This window comes from Pelophylax lessonae (genome assembly GCF_965119305.1).
Source record: "Pelophylax lessonae genome assembly, chromosome: 4".
In the NCBI taxonomy this organism is placed as follows: Eukaryota; Metazoa; Chordata; class Amphibia; order Anura; family Ranidae; genus Pelophylax; species Pelophylax lessonae.
The window spans coordinates 70,420,333-70,440,641 of NC_138771.1; the positions used below are offsets into that span (position 1 = coordinate 70,420,333).

The 20,309-nt window shown below is 42.7% G+C and overlaps 1 protein-coding gene across 1 annotated transcript in view; it reads right to left on the reverse strand.

Moving 5' to 3' along the window:
* The window catches only part of IQGAP1 (IQ motif containing GTPase activating protein 1), a 284,753-nt gene that overhangs the window by 91,143 nt on the left and 173,301 nt on the right, over positions 1-20,309 (reverse strand). Inside the window, exons 8-10 of the mRNA XM_082253376.1 lie at positions 13,766-13,944; positions 11,018-11,108; positions 5,052-5,215 (exon numbers count right to left, since the gene is read on the reverse strand). Coding sequence (XP_082109502.1) covers positions 5,052-5,215; positions 11,018-11,108; positions 13,766-13,944 — 434 coding nt within the window. The remainder of the gene's footprint in view (positions 1-5,051; positions 5,216-11,017; positions 11,109-13,765; positions 13,945-20,309) is intronic.

Below are 20,309 nucleotides of genomic sequence, written 5' to 3' on the forward strand. Positions count from 1 at the left end.
TAAGTGGTTAGCACTTGCGCTTAGCAGCACTAGGGTCATTGGTTTGAATGCCAACCACGGCACTACCTGCCTGGAGTTTGCATGTCCTCCCTGTACCTGCATGCATTTCCTCCAGCTACTCCGGTTTCTTCCCACACTCCAAAGACATGCTGGTAGGTTCATTGGCTTCTGTATAAAGTGGCCTTAGTATGTGTATGTATGATTGTGAGTAAGGGACTTTAGCTGCCTATGAAGATGTCGCTAACTGATGACGAAACGCGCCAGGCTGGTGTTCCCGTGCGTCACTTACTACACACGCCAGAGCATAGGTAGCGTCCATCTTTTTTTTTTTTTGCATATTCCACAGGGTCGATTTTCTATGATTTTTTTTTTGCATTTGTGAAGCTTTTTAAAATCATTATTTAAAAAAAAAAAAAACCATACTTAAGAAAATCTACACTATGAGAGGCGGTCTCTCCATTTATTTCCTACCTGCCTAACCACACTGGGGAGAATCTACTGGACCGTGAATGGGAGAAGCAAGGATCCCTGGGGGCCACAGGAGACATCAGGAACCATGGGGCAGGTCCCAGAGAGACCTTGTTGAATCTCCCCGCTGTATGGCAAGGGATTTACCGATATCTGGTGAGTGCGGTGTATAGCCATTACAGCACATGATGGCATATACAGGGAGATCCCCGAGATTAGGCACGAGGCACTCAAGATTGCACTAAAGATTTTTTTTCACTTTTATTGCATTGTGTCACTTTATTCCTGATTTCTTGTCACTATTGTGCATACTCACTATTGATTTTTACAGTTTATCAATTGTAGCGCATATTTACATGGTATAGCAAGCACTGTCTGAGATTTATAAGGACTTTAGATTGTAAGCTCATTGAGGACAGGAACAGATGTACACTATATATGTAAAGTGCTGCATAAATTGACGACACTATGGGGTTTATTTACTAAAGCTAGAGAGGGCACAATTAGTCACATATCTGCAGAGAAACCAATCAGCTTCCAGGTTTTATTGCTAAAGCTTAACAAGCTGATTGGTTTCTCTGCAGAATTGTGACTAATTTACCCCTCTCTAGCGTTAGTAAATAAACCCCTATATCAGTACCTGTAGTAAATCAATCTTCTGATTTTAATAGAAAAGATCAGGAGTACTGTAATTAAAACATTTACTGCACATAGCTACGTTAAAAGTTGAACTCTGGGGGTAACAAATTAGCTCCCTTGCAGTGAAGCAAGGCAAGGCAATATCATAATGTGCTAGTATGTGCTACATATTAGCAATGAAAAGGGGAAAGCCGCTCAGGTGTATATTCCAAACCTGGTGCAGGTCAGAACCGTCTTCCGAGAGCTGAAGAAATGCAAAATGTGAGACCGCACTCAAGGTATATGATGAAATCAAAAAGGTTTCTTTATTCCTGATGTATAAAGTAGACAGACAGTGTGCAAACAGACATGCCTGGTTGACGCGTTTCACGACGCTGTAGGTCGCTTACTCATAATCACGTGGTTATGAGTAAGCGACCTACAGTGTCGTGAAACGCGTCAACCAGGCACGTCTGCACATTGTCTGTCTACTTTATACATCAGGAATAAAGAAACCTTCTTGATTTCATCATATACCTTGAGTGCGGTCTAAAATTTTATATGTGCTACATATTAGCACATTATGAAAGACTTAACTTGAAACTAAGCCCTCCAGTGGCGCAGAGGCTTCCATCTCCACCCGCTTGAGTGGCCGAGCCGTGATGACGTCACGCCTGTGCATGTGCGCGGCTCAGCCACGGCACACAGCTCTGAAGGAACAGCACGGTATGTTATTCCTTCAGAGCGCATGCACTGATATACGTTTAGGAGATATTCATTTCACCTACAGGTAAACTTTATCATAAGCATACATGTAGGTAAAAAATCAAAACATAGAGTTTACTACCGCTTTAAAGCAATACTAAACTTTCCTAATCAAATTAAATACATTTTTTTTTATATATTTCTTTAATTGCTTCCTGGTTTCTGGCCTAGGCCAAAATTATGTCATACATCCCAGGAGTCCTCATGAGGATTTTTTTTCCTTTCATCTGGAGGAGGGGCTTGTGGAACTAAGGGCAGATGGATTTAAAGAAGAAAATGCTACAGGAATCATCTGCCCTTACTCAAGATGGCCGTGGTGGCTAGAAATGCAAGGGGGTGTTTTTCAAAGTGATTTCCAAACAAAATAAAGCATAGAGACATAGATGGATGGGGGGGGGGGGGGGGGGTGGGGGCGAGTTCGCTTGGAATACTAAAAATGAAATAAATAAAGTTTTCAGTTTGTGGTGCTCAGATCTATATAAGTTCTGGGTTCACACTTATGTGAATTGGATGTGGGTTTCCCCGCATCCAATTTGCATGACAGGAGAGTGTGCCCGACTCTCAACACATCTTCGGGGCAGCTGCGGAGCAGATAGCACAAGGATCCTCTGCATCTTTGGCTCTGTTTTAGATCCAAATTCAGGAAAATATTCAGACCCAAATTGTCCCTGAAACAGAGAACAGGGACGCACCGGACCCCTGTTGTGAGCCGCATCCAAATTCAGTGTGAACCCAGCCTACGTGGCCGCTAAAAGCACTGTTACCTACCCAATCTTCTGCTCCTGCAAGCTCTTTTGGGTTGTAAGATCAATCCCTGCAGGCTTCTCCTTCCCAAAGCTCCAGTGGTCATAGGTCTTCTGATGTTGTCAAGACCAATACAGGGACCATAGCCCTGCATTGTATGTGAGGAAATCAAAGGACAGTACACTACCGTAGCATAGGGAGTACAGAAGAGTAGTGACAGCCAGGGTAGTAAATTGGCATTTCGCAGCCTCTAGACCTAAATTAGGATTTTACCCCTGTAGTGTGGAGGCAGCCCCACTGCAAAGGAATTATTTTTTTCTCCCTGGAAATAGGCTTTAAAAGAAGACTGTTGGATTCTTCAGGAATGCTGCATACGTACCCCACCCCTCGCTGAGTCACTACTATCGCTCTGCTCCCACCACAGCCTTGAGCTGCCCATAGATGGGTCACTTATATTCATTCAGCCAAAAAACAAACAGATTTCTCCATCCACACAGGCGAGGTGGTTGGAGGAATCTCCCCCATTGAGACGTTGTATTCCAACATAGTAATGATTGACTTCTGTGGAACAGGGGCGGCCACACATTGATCGGAATTCAGCCAGTTCCTGCTGAATCGGCTACATTTCAATCCCTCTATGGCCAGATTGATGCTGTGTTCGGGAGTAGGAAAGAAGGGCTCTTTTGTTTTTGGAGCCACTAATGTTGGAGATAAGTAGGAAGTGCCCAGCGGTGAACTGACAAGAGATTTGTGACCTATGGATGAAGGCAACACATGTCTACAAGTATTTAGGCTAACAGTAGAAGTTAGATTATAGTTAAAGAAAAGCTGTAGGCCCCCCCCCCCCAAAAAAAAATAATAATAATAGTCAGCAGCTACTAATACTATAGGCTTTATAAGTTGTTGGCAAAACTTAAAAAATATCTGTTGATCCTGCCAGAAACCATGTCTGCTTGTAACTTCCTGTCCAATTACAGTGCCTTGCGAAAGTATTCGGCCACCTTGAACTTTGCGACCTTTTGCCACATTTCAGGCTTCAAACATAAAGATATAAAACTGTAATTTTTTGTGAAGAATCAACAACAAGTGGGACACAATCATGAAGTGGAACGAAATTTATTGGATATTTCAAACTTTTTTAACAGATAAAAAACTGAAACATTGGGCGTGCAAAATTATTCAGCCCCCTTAAGTTAATACTTTGTAGCGCCACCTTTTGCTGCGATTACAGCTGTAAGTCGCTTGGGGTGTGTCTCTATTAGTTTTTCACATCGAGAGACTGAAATTTTTGCCCATTGCTCCTTGCAAAACAGCTCGAGCTCAGTGAGGTTGGATGGAGAGCGTTTGTGAACAGCAGTTATCAGTTCTTTCCACAGATTCTCGATTGGATTCAGGTCTGGACTTTGACTTGGCCATTCTAACACCTGGATATGTTTATTTGTGAACCATTCCATTGTAGATTTTGCTTTATGTTTTGGATCATTGTCTTGTTGGAAGTGGTCTGATACTCCTTCCATTTCAATATTATCGCTTGCACAGTGCTCCTTGGGATGTTTAAAGCTTGGGAAATCTTTTTTGTATCCAAATCCGGCTTTAAACTTCTCCACAACAGTATCTCGGACCTGCCTGGTGTGTTCCTTGTTCTTCATGATGCTCTCTGCGCTTTAAACGGACCTCTGAGACTATCACAGTGCAGGTGCATTTATACGGAGACTTGATTACACACAGGTGGATTCTATTTATCATCATTAGTCATTTAGGTCAACATTGGATCATTCAGAGATTCTCACTGAACTTCTGGAGAGTTTGCTGCACTGAAAGTAAAGGGGCTGAATAATTTTGCACGCCCAATTTTTCAGTTTTTTATTTCTTAAAGTTTGAAATATCCAATAAATTTTGTTCCACTTCATGATTGTGTCTCACTTGTTGATTCTTCACAAAAAATTACACTTTTATATCTTTATGTTTGAAGCCATGGCAAAAGTGAAGTGGCAAAAAGTGAAGTGGCAAAAGGTCGCAAAGTTCAAGGGGGCCGAATACTTTCGCAAGGCACTGTAACTAAAATATCAAGAAATCCTATCAGGCTTCCAAGCTATATTCTGTGAACTACAGAACACCTCCTCCCAACTACTTCTTCATTGATAAAGTGCAAGAAAAAAAAAGCCTGAAAACTAAAACAAATGGAGTCACCACATCTAAGGAATGGTGAGCTGCAGTATAATACATTTTTGGTATTTGGGTTTAGATATATTTAAAGGACTAAGCATACTCCTTATATTAATTTCTTGCTAGCACATCAACTCGGAATGAAAGGAAATTTCAGTTACATTTTACTTAAAAATGATTATAGGGCTTTTGAAGGAATATGCAACTGAACTCAAATTGCTTTATAGTTTTGCTTGGAGTTTCTATTACACCTCTGGCATCTATGTATATGTATATGTACAGTAACTTACCTCTAGTTTCTGCTGCTTATCGCTCTGCAGCTGTTTTAGATACCACTCCGAATTGTCCCTCTGCAGTCCTCGTATTGCAAGTGCTTGATTGCTAAGGGCCTCAAACAAGACAGGGGGGCTGCCAGTCTCCAGAGCATTGTCTATCCGCTCAATGGCTGCTCGAGCTAAACACAAAACAGAGAACGTATCAAAAGGTTAATAGTTTGACAATTTGGGGGAAAAATAATATATTGGAATGAAACATCAGTATTATTACCTGCCTATCATTATATAGTGCCTTAAAAAAGTATTAACACCCCTTGAAATTTCCCACATTTTTGTCACGTAAATGTATTTTATTGGGATTTAATGTGATCCAATGTAGCACTGCCCCCTTGAGGGCTGCTGGATTTCTCACCTTTTCGGGTCCCTCTAGGTTACCGGTAGCAACTGTATGCAGAATCTTAACACTTTACTCTCCCGCTCAGTCAATAAACAGGGGTTGTTGTTTTGTTGTCTTTATTTTATATGGGGATGGGAGAAGGGAAGAGTGGGATACTCCAAAACTTGAACTATTCACAATGTTGAGGACTTTTGAGGATGCGGATAGGCCACAGTTTCACCTTGCCACTGGATGAATCTAAGATAAAGTCCCTGAATAGACAGCTTGCTTAGCATTTATCTTCAGGACCTAGCACCCCCTTTCTATTCACCAGCTGACACCCGTCCCCTGACTACTCTATTCCGGGGTGGCCCCCTTCCTGGTCAGGCCCTTAGACACGATCCTCTGTACTCATGATACTGTTTTTCCAAGTTCTCCAGTGTCTCTACCCCTCAAGTCAGCTCTCCTGGACCTCTGGGTTTAGCTCCTTCCTTCTGGCTCACCAGGCCGGCTGCCTGTGACCATACACCAACTGCTTCAGAAGACGAGGCAGCCGCCACCCTCCTTCCAGGACTCTGCTCACCAGCCAAAGATCCCGAGCACATGTGCTCCTGGCTTTTGTACCACACCCCACAATACACCCAGACTACCAGTCTGTGCTAATCACTGGGGCTGTATCAAAGCCTATGTACTCATTGGCCAGGTTTCCTCCACTGTCCAATGTGCCTCCCTATTGGACCAGTGGAAACACTCCCCCAGACCAGATGAATCACACACTGAGCACATTGAGCAGACCTAACTCACATATCCTGCTCCCTGTTAAGCAAAAAGCAATATAGAATTCACCTGCTGCTCCTCTGATAGGCAGACAGAGCCAGAAACTATACTCTCTCTCTAGCACCTACCTAGGAGGGTGCTACACCAACATTTAGTAGCACATAATTTGTGAAGTGGAAGGAAAATGATAAATGGTTTTCAAAATATTTTTACAAATAAATATCTGAAAAAAAGAGGTTTGTTAGAAAACTTTAGTGAACAAACAGTATCATGAAGGCCAAGAAACACACCAAACAGGTCAGGGATAAAGTTGTGGAGAAGTTTAAAGCAGGGTTAGGTTATAAAAAAATATCCCAAGTCTTGAACATCTTACAGAGCACTGTTCAATCCATCACCTGAAAATGGAAAGAGTATGGCACAACTGCAAACCTACCAAGACATGGCCGTCCACCTAAACTGACAGGCCGGGCAAGGAGAGCATTAATCAGAGAAGCAGCCAAGAGGCCCATACTAACTCTGGAGGAGCTGCAGAGACAACTATTAGTTGTGAACTCCACAAATCTGGCCTTTATGGAAGAGTGGTAAGAAGAAAGCCATTGTTGAAAGAAAGCCGTAAGAAGTCCCATTTGCAGTTTGTGAGAAGTCATGCAGGGGACACAGCAAACATGTGGAAGAAGGTGCTCTGGTCAGATGAGACCAAAATTAAAATTTTGGCCTAAAAGCAAAACGCTATGTGTGGCGGAAAACTAACACTGCACATCATCCTGAACACACCACCCCCACCGTGAAACATGGTGGTGGCAGCATCATGTTGTGGGGATGCTTTTCTTCCGCAGAGACAGGAAAACTGGTCAGAGTTGATGGGAAGATGGATGGAGCCAAATACAGGGCAATCTTAGAAGAAAACCTGTTTGAGTCTGCAAAAGAATTGACACTGGGGCAGAGGTTCACCTTCCAGCAAAACAACGACCCTAAACATACAGCCAGAGCTAAAATGGAATGGTTTAGATCAACGTCTGATTTTCGTCTCATTAGTACAGATTTTGACGGAAAAAAATCTTAAGAGCAAGACTAGGCATGCTCAGAGACGAAAGAACACATACAAAGCAATCCAACACATGACATCACTTCTGAAGTAGAATTCTGTCGTACGGGAAAATTTGTATGAAAATAACTTCTTCACTTTCCACATCAGACTAGCATGCCACAAAAAACGGACGACAGGTCGTTCGATAATCTGATCGTGTGTACGGGGCTTTAGAATGGCCCAGTCAAAGTCCAGACCTAAATCCAATTGAGAATCTGTGGCAAGACTTGAAAATTGCTGTTCACAGACACTCACCATCCAATCTGACAGAGCCTGAGCTACTTTGCAAAGAAGAATGGGCAAAAATGTCCCTCTCTAGATGTGCAAAGCTGGTAGAGACATCCCCAACAAGACTTGCAGCTGTAATTGCAGGGAAAAGTGGTTCTACAAAGTATTGACTCAGGGGGGTGAATACAAATGCACGCCACATTTTTCACATATTTGTAAAACATTTATCATTTTCTTTCTACTTCACAATTCTGTGCCACTTTGTGTTGGTCTATCATATAAAATCCCAATAAAATACATTAATGTTTTTGGTTGTAACATGACACAATGTGAAAATTGTCAAGGGGTATGAATACTTTTTCAAGACACTGCACCAAAATAAAGATGCATGTGGCTTTTAACAAAAATGGGGAAAAAAATCAGATATAAGAAACTTTTATAAGGTAGGTTAGAAGAAAATGTAAGGTAGGGCGTGGCTTGGGGCCCATATTACCCAGAAACATACTTTTTTATTTTTATGTGCTTTAACCCCTTTGTGTCTGCGTTCCTTAAAAAAGTTCTGAACGTTCAGGAGGGTTGGGAAAGATCGGCAATTATGTGACCACTGTGATTGACTATCACAACGGTCACATGTTCAGAAGCTGTTCCTGCTGGCTACCGATCATTAGTATGCACCAAGAGCTGTCTTTGACAGCTCAGTCTCTGTGCAGGGAGAATGCGCTCTCAGCACAGAAACATTGGCAGCCCAGTGACGCATAAGTGCGGTGTGTGGGCATTAAAGCCAAGCCTATTGCTGCTGCACATTCGTGTTATGCAAACGGCAATAGGTTAAGCATTTGTTTACACCTGTGTGATTTGTTGTGTGATTTGACAGCTCCAAATCACACCCTATTACAGGCAATGGAACTGTTCAAACTGCTGTGATATATGCCGCCCCCGGTCGTCAGCAGGGAAGCCGATGTGTGTTTCAGGCGGCTCCGACTGCCGCCTGACACTATCGATTGCTCCCAGCTGAGAGAGGATGGCCGGCTGTTGTAAACACAGCCCACCGTCCTTCTCCCTGGGATGATTACAGAGCTCCTGTGATCCTGCTATATAGGATGACATGTCTCTATGGTCATCTCAGAAGCCACGCCCCCCCACAGTTAGAATCACTCCCCTAGGGTCACATTTAACCCCTTGATCACCTATACTGTTAACCCCTTCCCTGCCAGTGTCATTATTACAGTAACAGTGCATATTATTACCACTGATTACTGTAGTAATGTCACTGGTACCCCCAAAAGTGTCAAAAATGTCAGTCAGGGGTCCGATCTGTCCGCTGCAATGTCGCAGTCCCGCATAAAGTCACAGATCGCTGCCATTACTAGTAAAAAAAAAAAAAAACATTAAAAATGACATAAATCTTTCCCGTAGTTAGTAGACGCGATAACTTTTGTGCAAACCAATCAACATACACTTATTGCGATTTTTTTACCAAAATATGTAGCAGAAAACAAATTGGCCTAAAATGTTAAAAATAGATTTTTAAATTTTTTTTTTTGTGAAAAATTTCGTTTTTTTTTTTTCAAAACTGTCGCTCTTTTTTTGTTTATAGCGCAAAAAAATAAAAAAATCGCACAGGTGATCAAATACCACCAAGAGAAAGCTCTATTTGTGGGGAAAAAAGGACGTAAATCTTGTTTGGATACGGTGCCGCACGACCGCATGATTGTCCGTTAAATTAACGCAGTGCCAAATCGCAAAATAGGGCCTGGTCAGGAAGGGGTAAAATCTTCCAGGGTTGAAGTGGTTAAAAAAGGTTCCTGAACTACTTTTTGCTGATTTCATTGCGGTTTGCATAGACTTCTGTTAAACAAAGTCACAAGCCGCAATGAAATTGGGAGGTGAAAATCGCACTGATCTGCGGCTTTGAAAATCGCACTGAAGTAGCGAACCAGGGCTAAAGTGGACCTACTATTAAACAAAAATACAAAAACATTTCAGGAAAAAGGTGCCTATGCCTTGCCATTAATACAAAACTCTGCTTAGGTTGCTAACTGCCAAGGCATAGATTACATTCTGCCTACCACACAATGTGAGGGTTTGTCATCCTCCGTCTGCTGAAAGTTTATTTTTCCCCAATCACTGAACAGTTTCCATGAGATAAAACTCAGCAGGAAACAAAGACTGCTTATGTAATGAGCAAATATAGCTGTCCCAATGTAAATATAACATTACAAACTATACATAGATACAAAGTTTTAACCTTCCTAAAGTAAAACTGAACCCAAATATAAAAAGGTTATATATTGTTTTATTATTATATATTTTTTATTATTCTTTTCAACCTTTAGATGTTGTGACTGCATTCGTTTTTCAGACTAAGTACATTTTTGAAAGGATAGACTCATTGCATTAATCATGAGAAATCCAGTGTCCTTGTAACTTTCTGTGCACTGAACCTAAAAGATTGTTTTACTGCGTTAAAGTGTCACTAAACCCCCATCATAAAAAAACTATCAATAAATGGTGTATTAAATGCTATTCATACTCACTTAGTCACTATGGGATTCGTTTTCTGTATTCTGCAAAAATCCTGGTTGACCCTGCTGCTCTCTATCTCCCCCTGTTGATCACATCCCCAATACATTTGGGAATTTTGCAGAGCAGGGGTGGCAACTCTGCACATGCTCAGTTTTCAGTGAGTTTCGATGCTAAACATTTCCTCCCTATCACATCTGAACTGCCCATGTGACTATAGACTCCTCCATGCCCACTAACCAGCTAAACACAAGTGGTGCATTACATCTTGATTGATGGAGGCTTCTCCTCCCTGTTATTCTAAGACACAGGCTGGAGGGGTATGACACTGCTTGTGACTAGCAGAAATCTCCCCACATTATGGTATTGTAAAAAAAAAAAAGAAAAAATATTTAATTTCAAAAATATATTTGTATGATGATTTAGAACAGCTTATTGATATTTTTTTTTACTCTGTATCCCAGTGTCTTTTATTTTGAACATGTGACCAGCAGCAGAGGACTAGAAGCTCATTCTGCTTAGGTTTCCCTGCAGACAGGCTGGGAAAGATCTGGGTCATGTGACAGCTGTATATTGATTAGGAAAAAGGTACTTCTATATATTTTTAAATAAAATAATTACAGTGCCATCATTCATCCCTTTTTTTGGTCCCCAACAGAAACGGATCGCATGGTGGTTCACACTAGTGCGATCTGATTCTGTGCAAACTTTCAGATCACACTGAGATATGCGATCTGATCTGGGGGTGTCGTTAACTTTTAATTGTCACCCCCAGCGTATCGCATATGGCAGTGTGAACTGCCAGGGGTGCGGATGCGGGAACACGCTGTATATTCGCAGCGTTCCCGCATCGCACAAATATGAACCGGCACTTAGGTCCTCTTCAATAAACAATAAAAAAAATGTTCCAAAGGCTATAGGTCCTCTTCAAAAAACAGACCTGACTAGAGGATGATGAGAAACTGTCCAGTAGTAAAGCAGAGTACTTACAGTTTACTTTGTTGACATTTCCTTGAATTTCTGCTTGGGTCAGTAATTCCTCATATACATCACGCTCTTCCCCTGCATTCTCTGAAGTGTTCTGGACAGAGAGCAATGAACAAAATTACTAAAGGATAATTATTATTCATTGGTACGGACATTTAAACTGGACAGGCACATAGACTTATTCTCAACACAATCTGTGTTAAAAAAAAAAAAAAAACCCCAACTCTGGGCAAAAAAAAAAAAAAATAAAGTTTTCCCATGCAGTGGGGACATGACCGCATTGCATGGGTTAACTGCTTGTTTTGTCCAAGGGCGACGAGAAAGCTTATACTCACCTGATCCTCCTCTCCAGCGGCAAACGTTGCTCCCTCATGACTCAGTGGTGAACTGTCCCTGACATCCTAACATCCAGAGCTGGTCTACGGGAATGATAATGTCAGGGACAGTCCACCACACAAGACCGGGGAGTGGGGGGGGGTTTGCAAAAGCCACAGGGACTGGTCTTGTATAAGGAGGATCGGAGAATTAGGTAAGTATATCTCCCTCAGGGGTGTAACTACAGGGGTTGCAGGGGGTGCAATTGCAACCAGGCCCCATGCTCCAGGGGGCCCGTGCGGCTCCCCTATACACCTGGATAGGAGGGGTGGCGGGGCAGCATGTAGAGAAATCACTGTCCTCATTTTACCTCCTGTAGCTGCAGGAGGAAAGTGGAGGAGATTGGTTCCTCTGTATGCTGCCCCCACCACTCCTCCTATCCAGGTCACTTGTGTTCTGCTGTCTCTGGGCCCCTGTGTGCTTCCCTTGTCCCCCTCCCCCCCACTGTGCTCCCTCCCCTCTCTTGTGCCAGCTGCTGCAGGGGATGTGTCACAATAGAGGACCAGGAAGGGGTCGGTAAATATGTAATTTACCAGCTCCTTCCTTTTCTGAATGGACAGAGTCATAGTCAGTGACATTGTAAAAAAATAAAATAAAATGATAAAAAATATTACAATTAAAATACCAAAAAATAAAAACTACTGACACCAGTGGGTGAACTTCCAGGATCGCAAAGGTCACACTTACAACCGGGCCCTGGCATTCCAGCACCGTGGGGAGGCCCCGAAGATGGCAGGAAGGGGGCCCACTGCAGAACTTGTGAAAGGGTCCCGCTGCGAGACTGAAATAAAGGGCCCCACAACGAGAGTAAAGGACCCCAGGATCAGTGGGAAGATACCCAGGCTTGAAGGGAAGGGCCCCGGCCTGGGGTCCGGGGGCCCTTAATGGATTCTTTGCTCCGGGGCCCTGAAGGTTCTAGTTACGCCTCTGATCTCCCTTCTAAAATCCAATAGACAAAAACCAGCAGTTAACCTTTGCAGTGCGAGCACAGGACCACTGCAAGGAAAAACATTTTCTTTGCCCGGAGTTGGGCTTTAATGAAAACAGATTTGGTCAGTAGTGTTTAACCTACAAGAGTCACTTTAAAGATGACCATGTTGTTAGTAAGGGGATTTAAAGGGGGTGTAAAGTCAGAAGTTTTTTTTTTTTTTTTTTAATGCATTCTATCCATTAAGATAAAAACCCTTCTGAGTGCAGCAGTTTCCCCCCCCCCCCCAGCCCCCCTAATACTTACCTGAGCCCCATCTCTATCTAGCAATGTCCACGAATGCCTCGGCCATCCCAGGACTCTCCCTCCTGATTGGCTGAGACACAGCAGCGGCGCCATTGGCACCTGCTGCTGTCAAAGTCAGTTAGCCAATGAGGAAAGAAAGGGGGCGGGGTGCGCTGCAGCTCCGTGTCTGCTTGGACACAGGGAGCTGTGACTCATCTCTGGTGCCCCCATAGCAAGCTTCTTGCTGTGGGGGCACTCAACAGGAGGGAGGGGCCGGGAGAGGAGAAGAGGGGGATCTGGGCTACTCTGTGCAAAACCAACTACACAGAGCAGGTAAGTATAATCGGTTTGTTGTCTTTATTTTTTAAAAAACAAGACTTTACAATCACTTTAATCAACTCACAAATTGCTTGGATAATCAGCCTAGAACTACCCTGGGGATTAAAGTGCATCAAAAGCCAAAACTTTTCTTTTCACACTTTGGACAGAGTAAGAAGTAGTTAAAACCTGTAAGTCTTCTTTTTAGGAAGGAGAAAATCTCTCCAAAGTGGGGTGACTCACCTCCTAGGGCTCGTTCACACAAGATGCATTCAGGCTATGCTGGAAGCTATTATAAGCACAGCCCAACCCACAGACAAGGCAAATAGGCATGGTTGTGGTGTACTGCATGCATACAGTATTTTTTTTTTCCAGCGTAGCATATTGCAACATAACCCCAGCATTGCAATACTGCAGTGATCAGCACTGTATGGAACTATCACAGTGCTATGGCCTGGGTTTTAGCATAGTGTCGCCATGGTGCCTCAATACATGCACCAGCAGCAGTGTTTTCAGCTCAGCTCACTGGTGTGAATAACCCCCTAGACAGTTTTCACCAGAACAATTGTCCCCAATAGAAGAATTCCATTCTATCCCTGTTTTGAATACAACTCAAAATGTATGATTGTTTTGTCCTTCTCATGGACAAGTAGTGAAAGTGAATTGTCCTATCATGTATGACAGTTGTTCTAACCCTTCAACACTGTCCAAAACTAAAAAAAAAAAAAAGTTTTGGTTTTAGATTTACTTTAAATCAAGTCACTGAGACATGTAACCACTTTGCAAAGAAAGAATCTACCTGCTCTTCCAATTGAGAATAGAATTGTTTTAGATATGTCACTCACCCGCTTCTTAGCATTTTCGGTTTTATGCTGCTTTGCTTGATGGAGTGTATCCTGATAGACAGTAGCCAGAGGCTCATTAAGGTTCACCAACATGGCGTTGGGATTTTTGAGTGCGGTGAAGGTTTCCGCAGGAACTCCTCGATCAACTGCCTCATTGATGGCAATGACAGCTGCATGCACTGTAGAACATTAGAAAAAAAAAATTGTTTATCTTGGCCTTAACAAGCAATGGGGGTGATTTACTAAAACTGGAGAGTGCAAAATCTGGTGCAGCTCTGCATAAAAACAATCAGCTTACAGTTTTTTTTTTTTTTGTCAAAGCTTTAAAGCGTTAGTATACTTTTTTTTTTTTACTTTTACCCTACAGGTAAACCTATGATAAGGCTTACCTGTAGGTACAATTAATATCTCCTAAACCTGCACGGTTTAGGAGATATTTGCCCTACATGCAGCCGTTGATGCTAGCGGCGCATGCGCTCTGAAGGTCCAGCGGACCTTCAGAGTTCCTTGCCGGGCACTTGCCGGAAAGTGACTCCTGCGCGCATGCGCGGGAGTGACGTCATCGCGGCTCCAGCCGCCCAACCCGGAAGAGACACAGAGGGAGCATGTCAGCTCCCACAGCAGTGTCCGGGGGTCCGTGTCGTGGCTTCGTTTATAGGTAAGTATTTCATAATGAGCTAGTATGCGATGCATATTATGCCTTTGTCTTGCAGGGTTTGTTTTTTTTTTTTGTTTTTTTTTTTAGGCAGTATACAACCTTCTTTAATAGAACCAGCTAAGCTGATTGGGTCCCATGCACAGCTGCACTAGATTTTGCACTCTCCAGTTTTAGTAAATCAACTCCAATATGTCCATTTATGAACCTCTATATTGGTAACAATTGCTCCATCTTAAAAAAAAAAAAAAGTAAAACTAAGCACAGAGATTTCCTCTTGTGAGTCACACGTGGCTCACAAAAAAATCCAACATTCCTTTTAGTCATAAGATTACATTACGGTCAATCTGAACACCTGCTATATTACATATGAATCATAAATGGCCTAAAAGAATCCTTATGTCTGGAAACGTTGAAAGGAAAAGAAACAGATAAAACAGCAATAAAGTATATGGATACAGTCTCTGAAATTCTGAACAAGCCATAGCAAAGACTTAAAATGGAACCTGCAGTGCAATGCTGGGTGTGCATATACTCTCTGGACCCACTTCCCTGTATAAAATGCCAGCTAATAGTAAGACCAAAACTTACCTGTAAAGAAAAAAAAAATGATATTTATACTTCCCTTCTTCTATCCTCCACTATACTGGAGAGTCCAAAATCCTGCAAGAAGGCACTTCGCTTGATTAAAAGAGCATCTTCTCATTGTATTCAGGCTGCTTGGCATTCCCCAGGATCTTGACGGTAGAACGGGATGTCACCCTCGTCTAGGCCCCACAGGCAAAGCATGGAGGTCAGGCAAGCATAAATCTAACTTTTTCTTTACAGGTATGTTTTGGACCGACAATTAGCAGGTCATTTATGCAGGAAGGGGCAAATGTGGGGGACAGGGCTCAAACATTTATGTAGACCTTAACTTGCACTGCAAGGTCTACTTTACGACCCTAACAGAAGACATCGTCATCAAAAACACTATCCATGTGGTTGCTAAAGCCAGCCATACTTGGATCAAAATTTGTCTGGTTCAGCAGGGACCAGTCAAAATTTTGATTCACGTATGGGCAGGCTAGTTATACAGAAGTCCATCCATTGTCTTCCTTCTGAGATTACTAGCTGCCAGGATGTCATGTTGACCCTCATACTTCTATATTGACCTGAACAAGCCTACAGATAGGATGTCTACATTTCTTGACTTTCCAAATCTACATAACTGTTCCACACCAGCGAAGCTGTTTGTTCGAAATAACAGGCACTCAACTAGCATTTTTAGAAGAAGTTGGCAATAGGAGCTCCTGTATTTCTTTCATGACAAGGTTTCCTTTAGTATGCTGTTGCTGGGGGCTCCTTGAGCAATGAGCAAATTCTACCTCTCAGATAATTAACTATTGACACCAGTGATTTTTTTTTTTAATTTACCCATCTGTAAAAGGCAGGGAGTGTTCCTGCTGTCCCCAAATGTTATGTTCTTCCATACTAACCATCACACTGATGTACTGCTAGCTGTAGATACAGCATTAGCAGGGCTTCCCTGAAACCTAAAAGCTATGTCAAGGGTTCCCCCCGTGTCAAAAAGGTTAAGAAAGTCTGTTCTAGGAGAATAGAATGTAATTTTGGTTATATTTAGACTGACAAATCGGTGTACAGTTGGTAGGGCGAGTGGTCACAAATCTAGGTATAGCCACCTTCAGACTCTTGAGGGCCAATAAATATCACTGCCAAAACCGGTAAAATTAAACCATGTCCTTCCAGTGTAGGCTTGCCAAACAAGCATTTAAGTGGAGTTCCACCCTAAAATTATACTTACCTCCATCTTCTCGCTCCGGGTCACCTGAAAAACAAATGGATAAGCGCAATATTTTTTTTTTTTTTTACTTACCTTCTTCCTCCCCTCGGCGGCCGCGGCGATTCGTCACTTCCTGGCATGCAATGATTCCTGGGAGCTGAACGTCATCGCTCCCAGGAATCAATGCGCCTGCACCGGCCCCGACGTCAGTTCCGGTGCAGGCGCCGTCATACCTTGCAAAACAGTTTCTGGGCATGCCCAGAAGCTGTGCAGGGATGACGCTGCAGCCCCGGAAGTGACGGCGGGGCCGGTGCAGTGCATCGTGGGACCGAAGAAGACGGAAGAGGACATAGAAGAGGATCGCGCTGGCTTCAAGCTGCCCACACCTGAGATGGCAGCGCTGGACAATACATTTTCAGGGTAAGTATTTCTTCTAAAAGGTAAGTGCAACCTGGGACAGATCAGAGGCTATCCATTGAAGAATGCACTAACCCTGCCTGTCCCGGGGGTATTTTTATTAAAAAAAATGTTCACTCTGTGGAACTCCGCTTTAAGTGTTTTTCATTTGCCCACGTAGCACAGGCTTTGTTTTATGTTCCCATACATGAAAAACTAAAGTGAAGCCCATGGGGGAGATTTACTAAAACCAGTGCACACAGAATCTGGTGGAGCCGGGGATAATAACCAATCAGCTTCCTGGTCTTATTGTCAAAGCTTAAAGTAGAACTATGGGCAAAGCTTTTTTTTTTCCATTTTGGATAGAGTAAGGGAGGGTTATAACCCATCAGATTTTTTTTTTCACCATCTGTGTCTCATTGCAGAGATTTCCCTTCACTTTCTGTTCTATAGCTAAACAGGAAGTGAGAGGAAATCCCTGCAGATTAAGGGAATTCCCTGGGGACCCCCTGGTCACCAGAACGAGTGCCCCCATTGGAAGATTTCCCCTCTATTACTTTTCTGGGGACACCGAGGTCCCACAACTACAACTATGGAAAGTCACCCGAACAATAAAAGAGGCTACAAAGTATAAAAAAAGGCAAAATAAATGAAATAAATTACATTACACTTTTGTTTAAGGTCTTCCAAACAATCATTTAAATGTAGTTTTCAACATAACAGAAGGCTCCAGAAAACCCATTGTGCTGGATAGTTTATGTAGGCAAGTGATCACTGTTCTCCTGCTGTTTGCATATAATAGGGACAATTGGCAAACTTCCTTAACTGCCTGAAGAGTAATTTGTATATTTAACACTGATGATTAGCTCCAGGAATAATTTCTAACTAGATGATGAAAGCAAGTGGTCTGTAAACAGAGTCCCATGAAAAGAAATTGATAGCAAACATCAGAGCTTCTGAGAACCTCTCAAGAACAGCACTTATTAAATGTTATTGCAGCTGCTGGAAGTTTGCTTGATGCTATATGATTACCAGACCAACGGATGTGATCTGCATTAATGCACTGAATGCAAGGAAACAGTTAGTTAATTGGAGCAAACCCGCTAAGCATAGTGTGCTAGGAAGGCCTAGCATAGCCTCTCTCAACCTTTTCAACACAGAGGAACCCTTGGATTAATTTTCCGGTCTCAGGGAACCCCTGCTAAAAATGACTATATCTACAACTCACGATACATTAGCATGATGGTCAGTGGGAAGAATGCCCCTTACACTTGTAGTCATTGGGACGAATGACCCCCTTACAGATAACTAAAAAGATCAATGGAGTCAGCGGGAGCTTATCTAACAGGCAGAATTTGCTCATTGCTTGAGGAACCCCTTAGCAACCTCTGTAGGAACCCTATAGTTTCATGGAAACATGGTTGAGAAACCCTGGTCTAAAGCTAAGCAGTTGTACAATGAGGTTACCATCAATGACCACCAATCTAATAGTTGCTTCCACTTTCTGTGCAAGAACAAAAAATACCAGTGCGTGACCTATTTTTATTTCAGTACATTGTCTATAGAAAATACTCCTCAGTGGGCTGAACAAGAGAAATTGATCAATTCCTCCTATCCATGCTAAACAGCACAGATAGAGGAAGTCTCGCTGCTGGCTACTGTATTCAGCAGCCACTACTCCATTGAGTGCTGAATATATGGACAGTGCCTGCGTCGGATTAGATGTAAGCACTGTTTGGTTGCAAATTTTCCAACCAGCTCCTTTAGGCCCCTTTCAAACTATCCGTCCGTCCGCTGAGCAGCAGGAGGACAGCTGTGTCTCCGCGCTATTTTTCATGGATAGTGTAGGACCCACTGATAATGGGGTACTTTGACGCAGTAGTGGGCTTGAGCACGATATGGCCATATGGTGGGACCAAACCCCCATTTTTATTTATGGATTGTCTTCAGATTTGGTAGTTATTTCTTTTGCATTTGCGCACTATTCTTTTTTAATATACATGTCTTTTGGTTCATAGCTGCAGCAGCTTTAGAAATACATGGGTATGCTCCCCCAAATTTTTTGCCTGTTTATTATGTATTCGGTCTGACCAGACTATCGAGGTTGAGCAACCCTCCCCACCCCCCCACACACACCTGTACTCAATCAGTGTCCACCATCAATTGGATATAGGAGGAGTCCCCTGTAGTGCATTTGCACATCCTTCCCAGCAAGGAGTATTATCTCCAAGGGTTAGAATGGCTGGATTCATCTCTTTTTCATGGATAGTGTAGGACCCACTGATAATGGGGTACTTTGACGCAGTAGTGGGCTTGAGCACGATATGGCCATATGGTGGGACCAAACCCCCATTTTTATTTATGGATTGTCTTCAGATTTGGTAGTTATTTCTATAGTAATTTCTTTTGCATGTGTGCGCTATTCTTTTTTAATATACATGTCTTTTGGTTCATAGCTGCACCAGCTTTAGAAATACATGGGTATGCTCCCCCAAATTTTTTGCTTGTTTATTATGTATTCGGTCTGACCAGACTACCGGGGTTGAGCAACCCACCCCACCCCCCACACACACCTGTACTCTATCAGTGTCCACTATCAAGTGGATATAGGAGGAGTCCCCTGTAGTGCATTTGCACATCTTTCCCAGCAAGGAGTATTATCTCCAAGGGTTAGAAAGGCTGGATTCATCTCTTTTTCATGGATAGTGTAGGACCCACTGATAATGGGGTACTTTGACGTAGTGGTGGGCTTGAGCACGATATGGCCATATGGTGGGACCAAATCCCCATTTTTATTTATGGATTGTCTTCAAATTTGGTAGTAATTTCTTTTGCATGTGTGCGCTATTCTTTTTTAATATATATATATATATATATATATATATATACACACACACACGCACAAAGTACATAATGCGTATCATCACACATATGAATCCACGATGACAACTACATAGAAAATCATGCAATTGGTGTGTTCACCAAATCAATTTCAAACAGCTTCGAATAAATCAAATAAAGTGCAGTCCATAAAGTAAGTCCAGTGATAAATCTGTTGATTGTTGCTGAATAACCTTCCATCAATCACACCTGTGATATTAGTGCTCTATTTGCTACTTGAAATGTGCCAGTATACCACCACACTCATGCTCCACCCTTTAGGTGTACTCTCACCTTAGAGAGTGTGACCTCACAATTGAGTTTGGTCTAATCTCGCCCTTTTGCCTCTCCCGGGCTAGGATAATTTAAATCTAGATGTTATTACTTCTCCTCCTTGGCACCATTGTCCCATAGCATGTCAGTCTCATCAGATTGCATATATGAAGGGAAAGAATGCCAATAGTGCTTATATATGTTAAAAGCAAATCTTTACTAAAAAAACGAACAAAATCCACTCACATATCACAGGTGCTTCCAGCGCACCACTCTACAACTCGCTCGACTTTCTTATCTGATGTGTTTGCGACACCGCACAAGCCGCGATGCAAGTAACTCCACACTGGGTACAGACGCCTCACCGTCCTGCTGCCCCTCCCCTACGTGTTACGCCACAGGGACACGTGGCTTCCTCAGCGGGATTCTTCCCCTGGGAAGTCCCCTCCCCCGGGAATCCCCCTGAGGAAGCCACTGGAATACCTGTAATGTTTGAGTGAATTCTGTTGGTATTTAATAAAGATTTGCTTTTAAGATAGAAGCACTATTGGCGTTCT